The sequence below is a fragment of the Diadema setosum genome, chromosome 9, assembly GCF_964275005.1.
Source record: "Diadema setosum chromosome 9, eeDiaSeto1, whole genome shotgun sequence".
Classification (NCBI taxonomy): domain Eukaryota; kingdom Metazoa; phylum Echinodermata; class Echinoidea; order Diadematoida; family Diadematidae; genus Diadema; species Diadema setosum.
The window spans coordinates 8133961-8153201 of NC_092693.1; the positions used below are offsets into that span (position 1 = coordinate 8133961).

General features: G+C 40.1%; 1 protein-coding gene across 1 annotated transcript; it reads right to left on the reverse strand.

Moving 5' to 3' along the window:
* Positions 1-458: 458 nt before the first annotated feature.
* On the reverse strand, positions 459-18585 carry LOC140232803 (sodium-coupled monocarboxylate transporter 1-like). Its single transcript, XM_072312920.1, has 8 exons — positions 18244-18585; positions 16985-17050; positions 15717-15768; positions 15368-15435; positions 11923-12077; positions 9518-9647; positions 3786-3957; positions 459-499 (listed from the first exon to the last, which is right to left on the reverse strand). Exons 1-8 carry the CDS (start codon positions 18583-18585, stop codon positions 459-461), a joined length of 1026 nt encoding a protein of 341 aa, XP_072169021.1.
* Between the last annotated feature and the right edge of the window lie 656 nt (positions 18586-19241).

A 19241-nucleotide genomic window follows, 5' to 3' on the forward strand; every position in this document is an offset into this window, starting at 1 on the left:
AGTTCTGTTCCAAGGAGAACGCCGCAGGCTACCCCGAGGCTTATAACCCTGCCTTATGTGGCCTGTTAAGACCGGAGCTTAACAGACACAATACGGAGCTTTAGATTTGCGGCGCGGACGTTTGAGACGACGCTTGAGCTGGACGTTCTCCTCTTTCCTGCGTCGTGTTGATAAGCAGCTTTAAATTACGCCGAGATGCAACTCATTAAAAAAACAACAACAACATAATGGTGCCCCCATAATGATCGGTGCTTGAAATAGCTTTCTACGTCGTTATTGAGCGGACGTAAAATTAGTACAGAACGTGTAGTGAAAACTCAGACGACTTGAGCTAGAGATCGACTTTTATACGTACTCTGCGCATGCTCAGATCAGGTTCCCCCACCCTTCTAAACGTCCCCGTCGCGAGGATCTAAAGCTCCCTAATCTTTCCCGGAGAGCAGTCTTTTCGCCGGGGGCTACCACGAGGCCACCCCGAAGCTACCCTGCATTTTGTGGCCTGTTAAAGATATTAGCCCACATTTGCAAACCCACGAAATCAAAACTGCATAAAACAGGTCCAATATGACTTAAGTACAAGTTATAACAGTAATATACCTCACCTGTTGCTCTTTATCTATACCATTCGATAAAAGAGAGAAAATCATCGTTTTAAAATCAACTTTTCTACCGGGTCAACCCGACCCAAAATCGAATTACGAGCGCGGGCTAGCTACGTACATTAACTTACACATGTATCGCATGCATGTAGTACGTACGTGGACGGAGCTAGCGAGCGTTATACACATGCATGCGGTGCATTTTCATTTATTTCTATGAAAGTAACGGACTAATTGGAACAAAATTTTGCACAGGTGTTACTGCAATCATACCCAACTCCATGCTAACTATGAGACCAATTGCTGCAGGTTTACAAATGTGGGCTAATACCTTTAAGACGGGGCTTTACTGAGAAGCATTTTCTTGTGTATAGGGCGAAGATTCACAGACACTGTCATAAAACGAATTCTTAAATGAAATTACGATTTTGTAGCGAGAGATTATCAATTGAGAAATTCATAAGTTGAAGATTATAACAAAATGAACATAGGCGCCGGAAGTGGGGGGGGGGGGGGGGGGGCAGGGGGCGGCCGCCCCACTTCCGGCCCAATCCAAAAAGTGGGGGGGGGAGGCAAAACGCATTTTTGCCCCCCCAAAAAGCCCCCCCCCCAAAAAAAAAAAAAAAAAAAAAGAAATAGTAATAATAAAAATAGAAATAAATGAATAAACAAAGAAAGTAAAATAAATATGTATATATATGAATAAAAGGGAAAAAATATGGCTACAAACGGCAGCTTTTGGACTGTAAAATGTCAAAATTTTCAAGCTCGCTCGCTTCGCTTGCTCGCATCCAGCAGCTGAGCACGATGCGCCTCCCCCTTAATTTCTAAAGCGAAAAACATAGCTACGACGGCAGTTGTTGGACTCTAGAATGTCAAAATTTTCAAGCTCGCTCGCTTCGCTCGCTCGCATTGAATCGTTATGCCATTCTCCTAATGTTGCTGACAGTAATTGCCAGTAGTTGCGCCCGATGCCCCCACCCCTTAATTTCCAAAGCGAAAAATGAATATAGCTACAAACGGGAGTTTTGGGACTGTAAAATGTCAAAGTTTTCAAGCTCGCTCGCATTGAATCGTTATGCCACTCTCCTAATGTTGCTGCCAGTAATTGCCAGCAGTTGCGCCCGATGCCCCCTCCCCTTAATTTCCAAAGCGAAAGGTATAGTTACAAACGGGAGTTTTTGGACTGTAACATGTCAACATTTTCAAGCTCGCTCGCTTCGCTCGCTCGCATTCAATCGTTATGCCACTCTCCTAACGTTGCCGCCAGTAATTGCCAGCAGTTGCGCCCGATGCCCCCCTTAATTTCCAAAGCGAAAGATATAACTACAAACGGTAGTTTTTGAACTGTAAAATGTCAAAATTCTCAAGCTCGCTCGCTTTGCTCGCTCGCATTCAATCGTTATGCCATTCTCCTAACGTTGCTGCCAGTAATTGCCAGCAGTTGCGCCTGATGCCCCCCCCCCTTAATTTCCAAAGCGAAAGATATAGCTACTAAACGGGAGTTTTTGGACTGTAACATGTCAAAATTTTCAAGCTCGCTCGCTTCGCTCGCTCGCATTGAATCGTTATGCCATTCTCCTAATGTTGCTGACAGTAATTGCCAGTAGTTGCGCCCGATCTCCCACCCCTTAATTTCCAAAGCGAAAAATGAATATAGCTACAAACGGGAGTTTTGGGACTGTAAAATGTCAAAGTTTTCAAGCTCGCTCGCATTGAATCGTTATGCCACTCTCCTAATGTTGCTGCCAGTAATTGCCAGCAGTTGCGCCCGATGCCCCCCCCTTAATTTCCAAAGCGAAAGGTATAGTTACAAACGGGAGTTTTTGGACTGTAACGTGTCAACATTTTCAAGCTCGCTCGCTTCACTCGCTCGCATTCAATCGTTATGCCACTCTCCTAACGTTGCCGCCAGTAATTGCCAGCAGTTGCGCCCGATGCCCCCCTTAATTTCCAAAGCGAAAGATATAACTACAAACGACGGTAGTTTTTGAACTGTAAAATGTCAAAATTCTCAATCTCGCTCGCTTTGGTCGCTCGCATTCAATCGTTATGCCATTCTCCTAACGTTGCTGCCAGTAATTGCCAGCAGTTGCGCCCGATGCCCCCCCTTAATTTCCAAAGCGAAAGATATAGCTACTAAACGGGAGTTTTTGGACTGTAACATGTCAAAATTTTCAAGCTCGCTCGCTTCGCTCGCTCGCATTCAATCGTTATGCCACTCTCCTGACGTTGCTGCCAGTAATTGCCAGCAGTTGCGCCCGATGCCCCCCCCCCTTAATTTCCAAAGCGAAAGATATAACTACAAACGGTAGTTTTTGAACTGTAAAATGTCAAAATTCTCAAGCTCGCTCGCTTTGCTCGCTCGCATTCAATCGTTATGCCATTCTCCTAATGTTGCTGCCAGTAATTGCCAGCAGTTGCGCCCGATGCGCCGCCCCATTAATTTCCAAAGTGAAAGATATAACTACAAACCCCAGTTTTGGGACTGTAGAATGTCAACATTTTCAAGCTTGCTCGCTTCGCTCGCTTGCATTGAATCGTTATGCCATTCTCCTGATGTTGCTGCCAATAATTGCCAGCAGTTGCGCCCGATGCGCCCCCATTTATTTCCAAAGCGAAATATATAGCTGCAATTAAAACTCCAGTTTTGGAACTTTAGAATATCAAAATTTCCAAGCTCGCTCGCTTCGATCGCTCGCATTTTATTGTTATGCCATTCACCTTATGTTGCTGACAGTATATAATTTGTCGATCGTTTCACACCGTCATTCCATAATCCATGTAAGGAAAACTTACAATGTTCCTCAATGACTGTGTTGTTGAATGTATCACATTCCGTAATGTATTGTAGTCCCATTATTGCTCACGCACACACGCACTTGTAAGCATACAGACCGTCTAAAATTACTTTATGGTGCCCCCCATGTTTCGACCCACCGTACGCCACTTTACATATATATATATATATATATATATATACATGTATATATATAATGTATATATATATATATATATATATATATATACATACATATATATATATATATATATATATATATATATGTATATATATATATATGTATATATATATACATATATATATATATACATATATATATATATATATGTATATATATATATATATATGTATATAAGTAGCAGTCTTCTCTGTGTAGGCTGCACCTAGAAGAACCACATCAGCCATGGTGGCTCCCGCATCGCCATGGTGACCTTGGTAGACAACAAAGCAGTCCTTGGGAAGGTCGGCCCTTGTGATTGTTCCCTCGTCAGCTCCAAGCAGGAACAGGACCTTGGGCTTGTTCTCGCGGATGTAATCCACACCAGGCCTGTTACCCTGAGGAAGATCCGTGCAAGGGTCGAAAATTTGGTTTACAAATAAATGAAGTTGGATTCTAATGCATTATGTCAACTTGTTTGTCTTCATCGTCTTTATATATATATATATATATATATATATAATAGATGTGTGTGCGTGTGTGTGTGTGTGTGTGTATGTGTATATTGTGTAACATATGCATGGTCTAATCTTGAGCCCCCTCCAATGTTTGCCCCCCCCCCCCCCCAATCCAAAACTGCTTCCGGCGCGCCTGAAAATGAATGCCCATTTCTTTTGTATGAAACTTCGTGATCACTCGAGCGAGACACGAATAGTACATGTATACAAAATTACTCAATGTTACCGGGTGCGATTGTTCCGAATAGAACATGAGCGTGCAAGTTTATAAACCGTTGTTCAGCGACGAAAAGCGGAGTTGAATAGAACGGTTAAACTTGCACCGACTGTAACATTCGAACCGTCGCATGAATGATAAAACATTGAATACTTAATACAACACTTGATATGGGCCTGATCTAGACCAAAGTAGATCTACCATTAACCCTATCTAGGAGGAGGACCATGTGGAGCCGGGAAATGTGCAAACGCCGGGAATGTGCAAACGCCGGGAATTGTGCAAACGTCTCGCCGGGAAATGTGCAAAACGCCGGGAAATGTGCAAACGTCTTGCCAGGAAATGTGCAAACGCCGGGAAATGTGCGAACGTCTCGCCGGGAAATGTGCAAATTTCATCAACGGGAAATGTGCAAACGTGACGCCGGGAAATGTGCAAAAGTTCATTTTTGCCGGGAAATGTGCAAAACGTCGCCGGGAAATGTGCAAATCATTTACTTTAGCGATATTGTGTATAAAGATAGTAGATAAACTCCATATCAGAACTGCCCATGAACTTCCGCCATTTAGATTTTCTTAATGAAATCCTTGACAGATTTTAAACAAAATTGGCAGGTAGCACGATTATGGCAATGGGATCTCAATTTCAACTTGTTTATATAGTAGCCATCCCCCCCCCCCCCGAAAAAGGGGAGGGGGCCTCAAAGTCCCAGAACTACGGTATTATCAAAATTCTTCTCGTATCATATAACCAAATAAGAATGAGCTAGGTTGGTTCTTTAAAATATTGATGACAGGAGTTCACGTTTAATGGCAGATCCAGGGATGCAGGGCACGGGGCCGTAAGTGGGAGGAGTCTTCAAATTGAAGCATCAGAGTCCCTAAACTAGTGCTATGAAGACATTAACGACTAAAATTGCATGTTTGATTATGACGGATCCAGGGGCGTCCGGATCGCGGGGGGGGGGGGGGCGATGAGGGGAGGAGAGGGATGTTCTACATTGTCAGTATCTTCTTGAAAAGTCTAGGACAGATTTTCACTAAACTTGTCAGATAGCCTCATTACGGTGATATGATCTTTATGAATTGAAATTAGCCCCCAATCCCCCCCCCCCCCCACCCCCGGCCGAAAAAGGGGGGGGGGGGGAGAGTTGAAGCCTCAGAGTCCCTTTTTAAAATCTTTTTCTGTCGAACAAAAAAAAAAAAAAAAAGATAGAGCTAAGTTAGTGCCTTGAAGACATTAATGACTGAAATTTCATGTTTGATTATGGCGGATCCAGCTAGGGGTGCCCTGATTGGGGGTGGGGGAGGGGAAGTGATGGAGAGGAGGGGGATTGTCCACATTTACTGCATCTTCTTAATAAATCTCAAGAAGGATTTTCACCAAACTTGGCAGATACCATCTTTACGGTGATATGATCTTATATGGTAAAATGAGCCCCACCCCCTCCCACCGCCAAGGGGGGGGGGGGGGGGGGGAGGAGGAGTTGAAGTTTCAGGTCCCTAAACTCTGGAATTTGTAATCTTCTTCTGTTGAACCGAAGAATATGGAACTACGTAATATGAAGACAATATAGTTACTAAAATTTCAGGTTTGATTATGACGGGTCCAGGAGTGCCCTGATAAGGGGTGTGAGGGTGAGGAAGGGATTTTCCACATTTTCTGCATAGTCTTGTAAAATCTATGACGGATTTTCACCAAACTTGGCAGATAGTATATTTATGGTGATTCGATCTTAATTTGTTAAATTGAATCCCCCCCCCCCCCTCCGCCGACGAGGAGGGGGGGGGGGTTGAACCTTCAGAGTCTCTATTCTCTTGATTTTTTTTTTTTTTTTTACTTCTGTCGAACCGAAAAAGTTGGTGCTGTAAAGACATTAATGACCGAAATCTCATGTTTGATTATGGCGGGTCTCGGGGTGCTCTGATCGGGGGTAGATGAGGGTGAGGGGGAGGGGGTGCTGTTCGTTATTCCGAAGGTTCGTTATTCCGAAGGGTCGTTAATCCGAAACACGCAAAGTCCCTATACCTAGAGGTTCGTTAATCCGAAACACGAAAAGTCCCTATACCTAGAGGTTCGTTAACCCTAACTTACCTGGGGGGTGGGGCATAATGCCCCCCCCCCCCCTCGACGAATTCCGCGACCATTCCGGCGCGCAAATTTTTTTTTGACCGCGCCGCTAGCTGACTTTTAATTTCAAGTCTCGCACAACTTTTGAGACCAAATTTGTCGCGCCCGGGCATACCGTTCCGAAGTCACGCCCCTTCAAAAAATTTTCGTCAACCCCAAAATTGCTCAAAAACGTGATTTTGTGTACAAAGTCAATACAAATTGTGTTTTTTCAATTAATTCATATAAAAATTCATATTTTTAATTTTGATGGCTGAAATCAATTCATTTTAATATAACTATGCTTCAAAAAATTTGTATGACAGATTCTGCTGAAAAAAACTACAAAAACATAAGTTCGAAAAACAAGGAAATATATAAAAAATTGATAAAACAATAAAAAACATAAGAAATTAATTTCGATACTGATTTTCTTTAACGCACAAATGTTTAGAATGTCACTAGGAATATTTACACCAAAAATCAGCATTCCATAAGCTTTTATAAGCCAATTACCGACGAAAATGTGTTTTTTTTTGTATATATTGGCATAATTAATTTATCTAAAATAGAAAATGCAAATTTTTTGAAAATTTAACTAAACAATCTTGTAGATTACATCCGGCTTTATGTTCATGCAAAATTTTGCGGCGATCGCGCTAGCAACGGCCGAGATCTGAAGGGGGGCATAATGCCCCCCCCCCCCAGGAATTCAAGCTCTCTAAATAGCCCAGGTAAGTTAGGGTTAATCCGAAAATGAAAAAGGGTTCGTTAGTCTGAAAATTTGTGGCGTTATTCCGAAGGGTCGTTATTCCGAAGACTGGTTAATCCGTAAATGAAATTCGGAACAATGAACCTTCGGAATAACGAATCTTAGGAATAAAGAGCATTTCGGAATAACGAACCTTCGGAATAACGAGCTGTAACCAGGGGGAGGAGGGGGATTTTCAAAATTTTCTCCATCTTCTTGAAAAATCTATGACGAATTTTCACCAAACTTGGCAGATAGCATCTTTATGGTGATAGTACTGTAAATACAGTTAATGCATGATGTAGGTTCAAGTTTACTATGACAGATGAAGGGATGCCCCAAAAGGGGAGTGGGTAAGAAGGGGGCTTAATTTTCACATTTTTTGTCTTTTTCCTGAAAACTCAAGACGCATCCCTCGGATAATAAAATCATATATCAGCTTAAAAAAAAAAAAAATAGAGCTAATAGAGTGCTGGTGCCTGTTATGGTAAGTTAATTCATGAATTAATGTTAAGTGCGGCGGAGGCGGATTTGTCACATATTCAGCTTCTTCTTGAAACCCTCATAGATATTTGCCAAGCTTGAAACGTAGCGTAGCGTATTTATCTGGTAAAATGACCTCAATTTGTCTAGATGAGCACTGCCCCAGCCCCTAAGGTGGGAGGAGATGGACCCCCCCCCCCGCTCATTTGAACAAATTAAGATCATAACTATTAGCATAATCTTGCTATCTGTCAAGTTTGGTGAAAATCCCTCATAGATATTTCAGAAGATGCTAAAAATGTGGAATATCTGCAAGAATCTTCAGTCTGTTGAAGGAGGCAGACTTAATCAGAAGAAGAAGAAGAAGAAATATCCCCCTCCACCCATCACCCCCCCCCCCCCCCTGATCTGGGCACCCCTTGATCGGCCATAATCAAACACGAAATTTCATTCATTAATCACGTTAATGTCTTCATAGCACTAACTTAGCTCTATCTTTTTCGGGTTGACAGAAAAAGATTTTTTTTTTAAAAATCCAGATTTTTGGGATGTTAAAAGTGAAGCTTTAACCCCCCCTCCCCCTCACCCCCGATCAGGGCACCCCTGGGTCCGCCATAATCAAACATGAAATTTTAGTCATTAATGTCTTCATAGCACTAACTTAATTAGCTCTTTCTTTTTCGGTTCGACAGATGAAGAAAAATAAAATCAAGCGTTTAGGGACTCTGAGGCTTCAACTCCCCCCCCCCCTCCTTAGGACTGGTGGGGGGGGGGGGGGCTTATTTTGACAAATTACGGTCATATTACCATTAAGATGTTATCTGCCAAATCTGGTGAAAATTCGTTGTAGGGTTTGCAAGAAAATGCTGAAAATGTAATATAAAAATACCCAAGACAGATGGTCGCTAAGACAGGTGGTAAAGGTGGTAATGGTTCGTGCGCAGCTTTGATTGAGAGTTTTTCTTCCATCTCTACATAATATAGGTGAAATGAATGGTTTGCACATTCCCCGGCGACGTTTTGCACATTTCCCGGCAAAATTGAACATTTGCACATTTCCCGGCGCCACGTTTGCACATTTCCCGTTGATGAAATTTAGAGATTTGCACATTTCCCGGCACGACGTTTGCACATTTCCCGGCGTTTGCACATTTCCCGGCGAGACGTTTGCACATTTCCAGGCGTTTGCATATTTCCCGGCGTTTGCACATTTCCCGGCCCCACAGACCAACAGATAGGCCTAGATCTAGATCTGGCTCGTACAGGTCTTGCTGGCAGCGCAAACGGGTGCGCGTATATCAATATGCATCAATGCGTTACGATACACAAACGTGTCTTATAGGATCTATTGCACGGCTGGCCGGCTTGATTTACCCACACTGATTGTGGAGAGAACGTCATTGTTTAAGAAGAAGAAGATGAAATTCCACCTCCCCAGACCACAATGCGAAGCATGAACCCACAGTGCCCAGCACTTACAATGTAGTCTGTACAGTAAAGCAGACGTTTGAACTGTTGAAAGTGCTATATAGACATTCATTATCAATTGTGCCACTGTTCATTCATCAAAGTACAAGTCGAAAAGTATTATGTAGGCCTACACATTCATTTATAGGTAGATTGGTGGATAGCTGTAAGACAAAATTTGAGTAATGTTATACCGAGGATAAAAATTTACATTTTGAAACTATCACAACGACTCGTCTACTTCACTATATTGCTAAGCAGAACAGAAGAAAATAATTACCCATCCACTGCCAGGACTGAAAAACAGAATTATTCTTCTTGGTAAATTTAGGACTATATCATACTAGAAACGGTATCTATCTCCGTATATCATGATTATGATCATTATAAGTATGATTTCTAAACAGTGTTACCTGATCTCTGTTGCTAACCACACCTTGGGTCAAAGGGTCACAGTCTTTGTAATATGCGTACATCACCAGACCAGCAACAATGCAGAGGTAATTGAGGAATATATTAGAGATAGCAGCGATTCCTACAGCCCTGCAAAGTAGCAAGCAAAATAAGACAACCTTGACTGTTATGACACTTTCAACAATGATATCGTATTATAGATATACAGACAAAGGGGAGGGAGGATGGGATAGGCACCTCACAATTTGAGTGGTCGGTGTGGGTACAAGTCCCCACCCCCTCCGCCCTGACCCCCCTAAAGACATACACAGAGGGTTTAAGTTCAGTTCAGTATGATGTTATTTCTGCATTTTTTTTTGTGGAAATCATACATGAAAATGACAACACATGTATCTGACAACAAAATAAAAAAACCAGTATAATCAAAACAATCTTTAAAGTTTAAACATAACGACAGTGAGATAAAAGGAATCGCCTATAAACTTGTTCCCACCAGGTAAAGAGGAAGAAAAAAGGCGGGAGCAGGCCATATTCACCAAGTGCTTGATTGTAATAGCAGCATTGAAGAGTAAATAACAATGGTGATGATGATGATGATGATAACAATAACAACAATAATGATAATATACAAAATGGGCAATTCCCCACAAAACTGTCTTGTGCTAGCCCCCCCCCCTCCCCCCACGAGTCATCTCAGGAGTTGGACACCCACGTGTTATACAGATATAGTCTTGACCTAAAAATTGAAAAGAAGGGTGTGTTCGTTCCTATTTATTCTGCTTCTCAAATAAAATCAAAATTAATTATATGGGTGTCACAAATTTAAACAAAACGTAATGATATGACGATGGAGCAATACAAAAGTGCAGTAAGCTCGTGGGCTATAATCTTGATAATATGACTTGTGGTCAGTAGGACTATGATGACTTGTGGGGTGTGTGACTTGTTGGTGTCCTATACCTCGTGACGTGAGCCCATACAAACTCTCTGTTTGCTGAAATGAACTCAAATGCTCGATCTCAACAAATCTCCTGTACAATTGTCATTAAAGTAACCTTAGTCGATGAAATTATTGTCATTGCTATGATGATTATTCATACTATATCTGCAACCATTATCAAAACTCTTTATCCTTTAACATTCTACTCTCTCACAGGTCAAAGCAACCATAATATCCTGATTGATCCACACTTTCCAGAATAACAATAATAACAATAACAATAACAATACCAATAACAGTAACAATAACAATAAATAACAATAACAATAACAATAACAATAACAATAACAATAACAATAACAATAAAGATAACGATAATAATAACAATAACTACTACAACAAAGAAATTATACAATAAACAATTTTCAAAAATTCCAGAATTGTTTTGATAACTAGCATGGTACCTACATTTGAGCTTTTTTCTTCGATCCACAGGCCAACAGTCGCTGACCAATCATCTGATTCGTGAACATGCAGAGTTGCAAAAAAGTGTTACCGAACAGCATAGTCCAGACTGAATACGTTATACGAGGATCCGGACTCATCCTATTGTTATGAACAAAACAGATCCCGTTCATTGCATCTGTATATACAGTCTGACAGTGTATTCTAAAGCATGAAAACTTTGGGATAAAGATATATATATATATATATATATATATATATTTTTTTTTTTTTGTCAGTTTACTGAGCTTAAGGGGAAGATATAGTATCGGTTCAGGTGAGAATTAATCTTTCAAGATTTTACAAGATAGGGCTTACTTAGACACGTTAGAAGCCACTTTGTGAAATGTTCAAAAAATACAATTCTGAGAGGAATTCAAAGGTTTTTTTGATAAAAATCGGCTTTAAAATGGATGAAATATCAAACAAGCAAACCAAAGAGGTCCGAATAAAAGGTGGGTCCCTCTTTTAGGACCCCTTTCCTCTGGATATCTCAGCCATTTCAAGGCTAATTTTCGTCAAATAAACATTGACTTCCTCTCAGAATTAAATGTTCTCTCCTATTCCATAAGAGGTTTTCATTATCTCAAAAAAAAAAAATCATCATCAATAACTGTTGGACACCTGGGGCCTGTTTCATAAAACTTGTCATCAGTGACAACTGCCACATTTTTATGACAAATTTGCTCTCAGCCAATCAGATGAAAGGATTTCAGTAGATTGTCACATCTATGACAATTTGTCACTGATTACAAGTTTTATGAAATGGACCCCTGAAGTCCCATCTCAACCGAAACTGCACCATCCCTTTAACAGCTTAACATGCTTTACCTTGTCCTATATACATATGCGTCTGTCATAATACATCTTTATCAAAAGTATTAAATGATTGACAATTTCTTGGTATACAATTATGCACATTTTCAAACAGTCACCAGTAACAGAAATGCCCAAACTCACTCTGTAAAATAGATTCTGTTTCCTTCTACACCTCTCCTGATCACCTCATCAACGCCCCCGACGTCGATTGTGCCTTTGACGATGACGGCCATTAAACCACTGACGATCACTAAGGCTTGCAAAGTATCTGCCCATAAAACTGCCTTGATGCCTCCCTGAATCAACAGAAATAACGAATCGCAAAGGAGAAATTCAAAATAAAAATAAAAACCACAACTCAAAACCGTTTTTCACAAGACTTGTTCGTTGTTGTTTTGATGAATAGCACAAGAAAAATTGCACACTTCTGTGTTTATTTACATTTATTTCAGGAAAGAAAACTATAATTTTATTAAGATTTCTTTCAGACTTTGGCGAGGAATCTTTGACTGTCAAACTTTAAAGGGGTAGTACAGTTTTTGTTGAGATGAGAATTAGGCTTTTAAATTTTTGCAAGATACCAAGAAAACACTTATGATATAGTACAAAGCATACCATTTTAAGAGGAATTCAAAGTTTATTTGATGAAAATCGGGTTTGGAAAATCTGAAACATCCAAAAACAAAGTAAAAGAAAGCGATCGTTACAAAGTGTGGGTCCCACACTTTACTAAAATTGTTCTTTTTTGGATATGTCAGCCATTTCAAAACCAATTTTTATCAAATAAACGTTGAATTCCTCATGAAATTGCATGCTATTTCATATTTCATATGAAATTTCTCATTATCTCACCTAAAAATATTATAAACCTGAAATTAGGTCTCAACCAGAACTGTACGATCCCTTTAAAGATTTCAAAAACCCTTTATGATCGAAGAGATCCATCATCCGGTTGGGATTCCTAACCTTAAATAGGGTAAGCCCATGAGAAAAAAAAAACAAAAAACAATGGGCTTGCAGTTATTGAAGCAAGATTCACACTCTGGAACATAATGAACACCAGCATTTAGGCTACGGTCACAACCCCCAAAATCAGCCTGCTCGGCGACCGGTCGGCGAGTTTTTAGCCAAAACCGGTCGGACAACGACCGGTGACCGACCGGTGACCGACCAGGCGCCACTGATTTTTGGGGCATCGGTCGGTCGCCGCTGAAGTTTTAGCGCGGAGTTAAAATTTCAGCGGCGACCGACCAGTTTTCACTCGCTGCCAAAAATACGCTCGGTGTCCGAGCGGGAACCGCCCAGGCACTGACCTAATCGAGTGGTCGCTGCCGAGCGATTTAGGGAACAAAAATAATAGAGACAAAAATGACAACAGCACAGTAGAAAACCAAGATAATAGATCGAGCGGTCGCCGTCGAGCGACTTAGGGACTAAAAATGTTAAGATAAAAATGACAGAAGCACTGAAGGAAACCAGGGACTAGATGGAGAAGATAATCTAACGCTATGTGGAAGAAGCAGGGGGAGGAATAAAAGGCAAGGAAACCCCACCAACATCTCAGCAACCAACATGACGGACATGGAAGTCAGAGGCAACCACTTTGGGGCAAAAGAGATGAAAGCTAAAAGTAAGTGTTGATAATGTTGACGTTGGAAAATATGGTTTGATTACCTTATTATTCATTTAAGGCCTATTGATTGCAGAAGAAATGAATGACAAGAGATGGGGAAAATTGAAATGTAAAATTGAATAGGAAAAAAAATACTGTAAAATATAGAAGATATTTTGGAGATTTTTTGAAGATAGTTTGGAAAAATCTAATCTATTCTAATCTTTGTTCCATCTTGGGTGTTCCTCCCTTTTGTTTTATTTCCTAATTTCTAGTTGTCTGTGGTATCACATAGCTGAGGTTGTTAGTTTATAATTTAACTCTTAGATCTTTTTCCTCGAGTTTTATTTTAATTAATTAATTAATTAACACATCGCAAATCACATAGGTACACCAATAAACACAGGTAGCTCGTGAGAAATTTCCGGCAGAGACCGGCGGGTGGCCGTCGGTACGCCTACGGGTCACCGATAGATGACCTATCGATCACCCGTCGGTCGCTGAGCGATTTCGTAAAAATCGGCCGGTGACCGGTGGGAGCTCGTCCAGTTGCCGATGGGGCATCGCTCGGTGACTGCTTGGACTCTGCGCGATGCAGATCCCCATATTTCGCCAAATTTTACTGAAAATCAATCGGTGACCAACGGGAAATCGACAGGGCACTGCTCGGCCATCGCTAGGGTTTTACAGCCTGCTCAGCATCTCCAAAAACTGCTGGGCGGTGCCAAAATTTCAGCAGCGACCGAGAAGGCTACAAATCGGTCGGTCGCCGCTCTGAGTTGTGACCGTAGCCTTACAGTGATTGTGATTGAGGAGCCAGAGCCCTACAATATAAAATTATTTTAAACATGGAGTGATAGGTTTATCATTAGTAAATGTGATGGTTGTAGTAAATTAATGTGAAATCATGACTTCGATCATTAGGCATTATTACATTGGCACTTTGTTACCTTCAACAGCGATATGGATTTTTTCCAACGTTATGTAAATGTGCTTTTTGTACCTATGCAAATTACGTTATTTCATTTTTTCGTGCTAAAACTATTAAGTTAAGTACACCTTGCTGAAAATCAAGTAAATGAAATTTACTGGCAAAAATTCAAGTACTTTGATTTGCTATGTATATCAGCTTTTAATTTAAAAAAAGCTGACGCAGAAACAGTGTTGCAGGTAACTATTACACAACACTGTTGCAAAAATCATATTTGTAGTGAGCCATTCTTTTCAGCGATTAACAGGGGCAATGATACCAAATTAACAAGGAAATAACTGGTAAACTATACCGTATAGCTGACCAGTTCTCGATCCCAAGTAAAGGTTAAGCCCCCGTTCCACTGTCACGATCTGGACCACGATCTATGGCAGATCGGGAGAGAGCGGCAAAAGCGTACAGGGATCTGACGCATCGTAGCAGCAGCGCTTACCAGATATCTGGACGGGGGAACAGCGTGATAAGATCGTATAGATCGTTCAGAGCGTACATACAGCATGCACAAATCGGATAACATCGCACTGACAGCGTAGTTACATCGTTCTACTCTCGTTCACCTGCAGCGACAGATATCGTAATGTCTCATTCTCGATCATCGTATTAAATATGAGCGTCTCACGTGTTAAATACATCGTTCCTAGAGCGTTCTAACATCGTACTGTGTCCAGATCAGCTTATGTTTTTACCCGATCCCTCCCGATCTGAGAAAATTGACAAATCGTGGCTAGAATGGCGTGAGTACGCTGATGAAGGTTAGTAGAAGCTTAATTGCTGTGCTGCAATGATGCCCGCTGTAATCACCTGCAATAGCATGGATGCAAATCTTCATGTTATGATTGTTTGCTTGAATAGTCCAGACACTTGATTTTAAAAGTTGTAATCAGCAACAGTGAAAACCAAATTATAGCATGATATCAAATACCACACTCTTTGTCATCATGATCCCTGGAGTTATAGGACAGAAGTAACGACGTAAGATATACCACTGTGCTGTAGAAGATGCATACTGCTCCAGTAGACATCACGACAGTCCATAGGTCAGTGCCGGTTACTATAGGGACGAATGGAAAACAATAGTAGACATAAACAAAAAAAAATGTTTGTTAATGATAACAAGAATAAACTATTTTCTCGCCAGTAGGCCTATCGAAGTGATTTTGTTTGAAGATTGTACACGCAAACCTAGTTTGCATCTCTTTTATTTGTGAATCACTTGCGGCTATATTATACGATATTCGACGGTAACTGGTTTCATTTTCTGTTTGCTTATACCAAAGTGCAACAATTGCGAAATTGATTGGTGGTCCTTATGATTCTTATGATATTACCTACCTGCATTTAGTGCTGTGGCAGGGGTGTAGAGAACGATACCCATGTAGAGAAGCTATTAAAGAAAAATATAGTATGCAGATATTGAGAAATGATGAAGGTCTGAACAGTAAATCTGACAACTTAGTATGCAAATTACCAATATCCACTGATAAATCAATTGTTATATTGATAATTACAGTGAAAGCAGCGTATATCGAGCATTATGTTTTGAATATCAATTAATAAAAATATTCTGCAGTGATCAGTTGAAAGATCAGCTTTACGTGATCTTTTTACTATTTCAGAATGCCGGCATGTATGACGTCACCTTTTATCACGGCTTTCTACAAATACATGTAGCAAGATGTTACGAAATGATGGCAAAAAGCAATTGTGACATCGTGCGCTGCTTCTCGTGCGGTACGTTGCTCTTTGAGAATGTGGCAAAGCAATATCATAAATATTGTGACATCACGCGCGGCTTCGTAACGTCACTGTGAAATTATATTATAATAATATCAATTTATAAAGCGCAAAACCTCTATACTGTACTCTTCTGCGCTGCAAAAGCTTCTGATATACTTGATGATGATAGATAGTTAAATGAAAAGATGTGTTTTGAGTCGTGATTTAAAGACTGCTACAGTTGGGGATATCCTGACTTCTAATAGTGGGTCATTCCTCAGTTTGGGAGCTGGACAGGCAAATGCTTGGTCTCTCAATGTTATTAAGTTTGGCGTGTTGAAATTTGTTAAAGAAAAGTGCCCTTAAAACTGCACAGATTATATAGTGTGTTTGTGAGATTTAAGTACTAGTGATTTAGAAATGCAACTGCATTAAGATGTAAATGCTGTATAAAAAGTGACATCACCAAACGGATTTTGACATCTCGCGGTCACTTTGTGAAATTTCACAAAGCAACTGTTACACTATATGATCACTGTATGATCCCTCCACAATTATCGCATCAACCACACGACCTCTCGCCTCATTTTCCCTTCCTTTGTTCAGGTATTTGATCCAAAATATTAAACAAAATATTAAACAAACATGAAAACTTTGAATAATTTCGAGTTAATGTTTAAAACTACGGGCCTTGATGCTTCGAATAGTACCATTCCACTTCGAGCCCCCCCCCCCCACCCAGCGATTACAATTACACTGCCATGATTTTAAAAAGAAACTATCAAGGCATTTCCGTAATCAGTGACCAAGGTAATCATCCTCCGTTTGTCTTTTAGGCATTATTGATGTCAGGTAGACGAACTAGTGAAGGAACAATTACTTACTGTTTGCAGGGAGTAAACCAGCGAACCACTCAGTCTCATGGCTCGGTTGAATCGCATTTCGAAGTACTGTCAAAACCAGAGAGAGGTACAAAGGTGGGATGATTCTTCGCAATCTGAATTGTTGATTTCTTACAAGTTATTATATAACTGTGAAAGACATAATTTTGTTCATTTTGTACTGAAGTGAAATCATGTTTTGATGTACAGAAGAGTTCCTTATTTGCACATGATTATACATGTAACCACTATGGAGGTGGGACAGAATTCTCTGTTTTGTTCGAAAGAGACAGAAAACGACCCCCCAAAAAACAAACAAACAAACAAACAAACAAACAAACAACAACAACAACAACAACAAAGTTTTGGAAATTCGGCCAAAATCAGCCCTGGTGTCTGAATCACAGGGTTTATCCAAAATCCTGTAAATATAGACCGACTCCTTTTAGGTTGAGATTCACAGCTTGCACGTATATGATATATGATATATAATATATATATATATATATATATATATATATATATATATATATATATATATATATATATATATATATTCATATATATATATACATATATATATATATATATATATATATATATATATTCATATATATATATATATTCATATATATATATATATATTCATATATATATATACATATATATATATACATATGTGTGTGTGTGTGTGTGTGTGTGTGTAGGTGTGTGTGTGTGCGCGTCTGTTTGTTGTTCGTTCAGAGAGAGAAAAAAATCGTACATTTTTGCACAGATAGAGGTCATTATCTAGTGAAACAAACTGGTTATCCATCGGTGTCCTCCAGAGGTCAACCCACGAGACCGACACCCACGAGTCATACAGCCCATGAGTTCGAAATAGGTAAATAAAGCCTACGAGTTCGACACTAGGCAAAAACAGACCACGAATTTAACAAGTACAACACGGCGCTTAATGTGTCGGTCTCGTGGGCCTTGTTTGCTTAGTGTCGAACTCATGGGCTGTATGACTCGTGAACTGTATAACTCATGGACTGTATGACATGTGAGCTTTATGACTCATTGTCACTGTATATCTCGTGACGTGCACCCCCTCCTCCTATATACATTAAAATATGATTGCGTTCACGTAATGCAATATAATGAATTCTTTTGAGTACGTCATATTTTGATGAGAAAACCCTTGATGATTTTTCATAATGATATTTCGTGCAACTGAACTACTTAACATGCTTCTCTGGTAAGCTTTCTAATTGACTTGCCTCGTAAATGCTTGTCAAGTTGAGTCTCATATAGATTGGGAGGATCCATCTGATGGCGAGAAATGAACTAATGCACGTGGTAACTGCAAACCAGGCGTACATAATGTTGTAGACGTAGACCTCTCCTGGAGTTCCGATGACTGAAATAGCAGATTTTAAGGTCACCATCATGGAGAGTGCGACAGGCAAGATATTCACCTTACGATCTCCGAGAAGAAACTCGTTGGCAGTTCGCTGACGTCCCCCCGTGAGGGCTGCGTAGATACCGATGGCTGCCGAAGCTAGGAGCATGGCAGCGAACACCAAGTAGTCCCACACAGAGAATAGCCTGGTTCCTGTCATCGTGACTTTCTCAAGCACTGTGCTTTTAATCTTGAAATTGGAGTTGATAATTATATGGCTAAAGCTTGTTGGCTAAATACAGGTCTTTTAACCTATAATTTTTCGGGGGGGGGGGCGAGCATATACTAATGTGTGCACTATAATATGATGAAACATGATTATCAGTTGGTTGCAATTGGCTTAAATGGTTTCGGATGATGTTATCATAAATGGATTATGCCAGTTTGAAACAAAACTACCTAGTTATTCGCACTGTATTAATCGAAGATGATAGCTAGGCAAATATAAACCTCGAAAAACCTTGAAAAAAAAAATCCGATGCTCAGTTGTACAGATGTACTGTAGATATAAGACAATCGTTCATAGAAATTGTATGTTCCAACATGATGGGGAAGTAAAATCACACATCTTGATAAAATGTATTATAATAAATTATAGCCTAAACATCCTATTGGAACAATATATTCTCACTCTGACGAGCCTGTAGGATTTATATCCTTTCGATGAGGTGATCGAACATTATGCAATCCCAGGCCTGTGCGCAAGTTAACGTATTAAAGGATATACCCATTTATATACACGTGTCATATTTTTCTTTTGTTATTTAGGCATTCTCTGATTCTATAAGCCGACCCTTCTACAACCTTCTGGTTGGC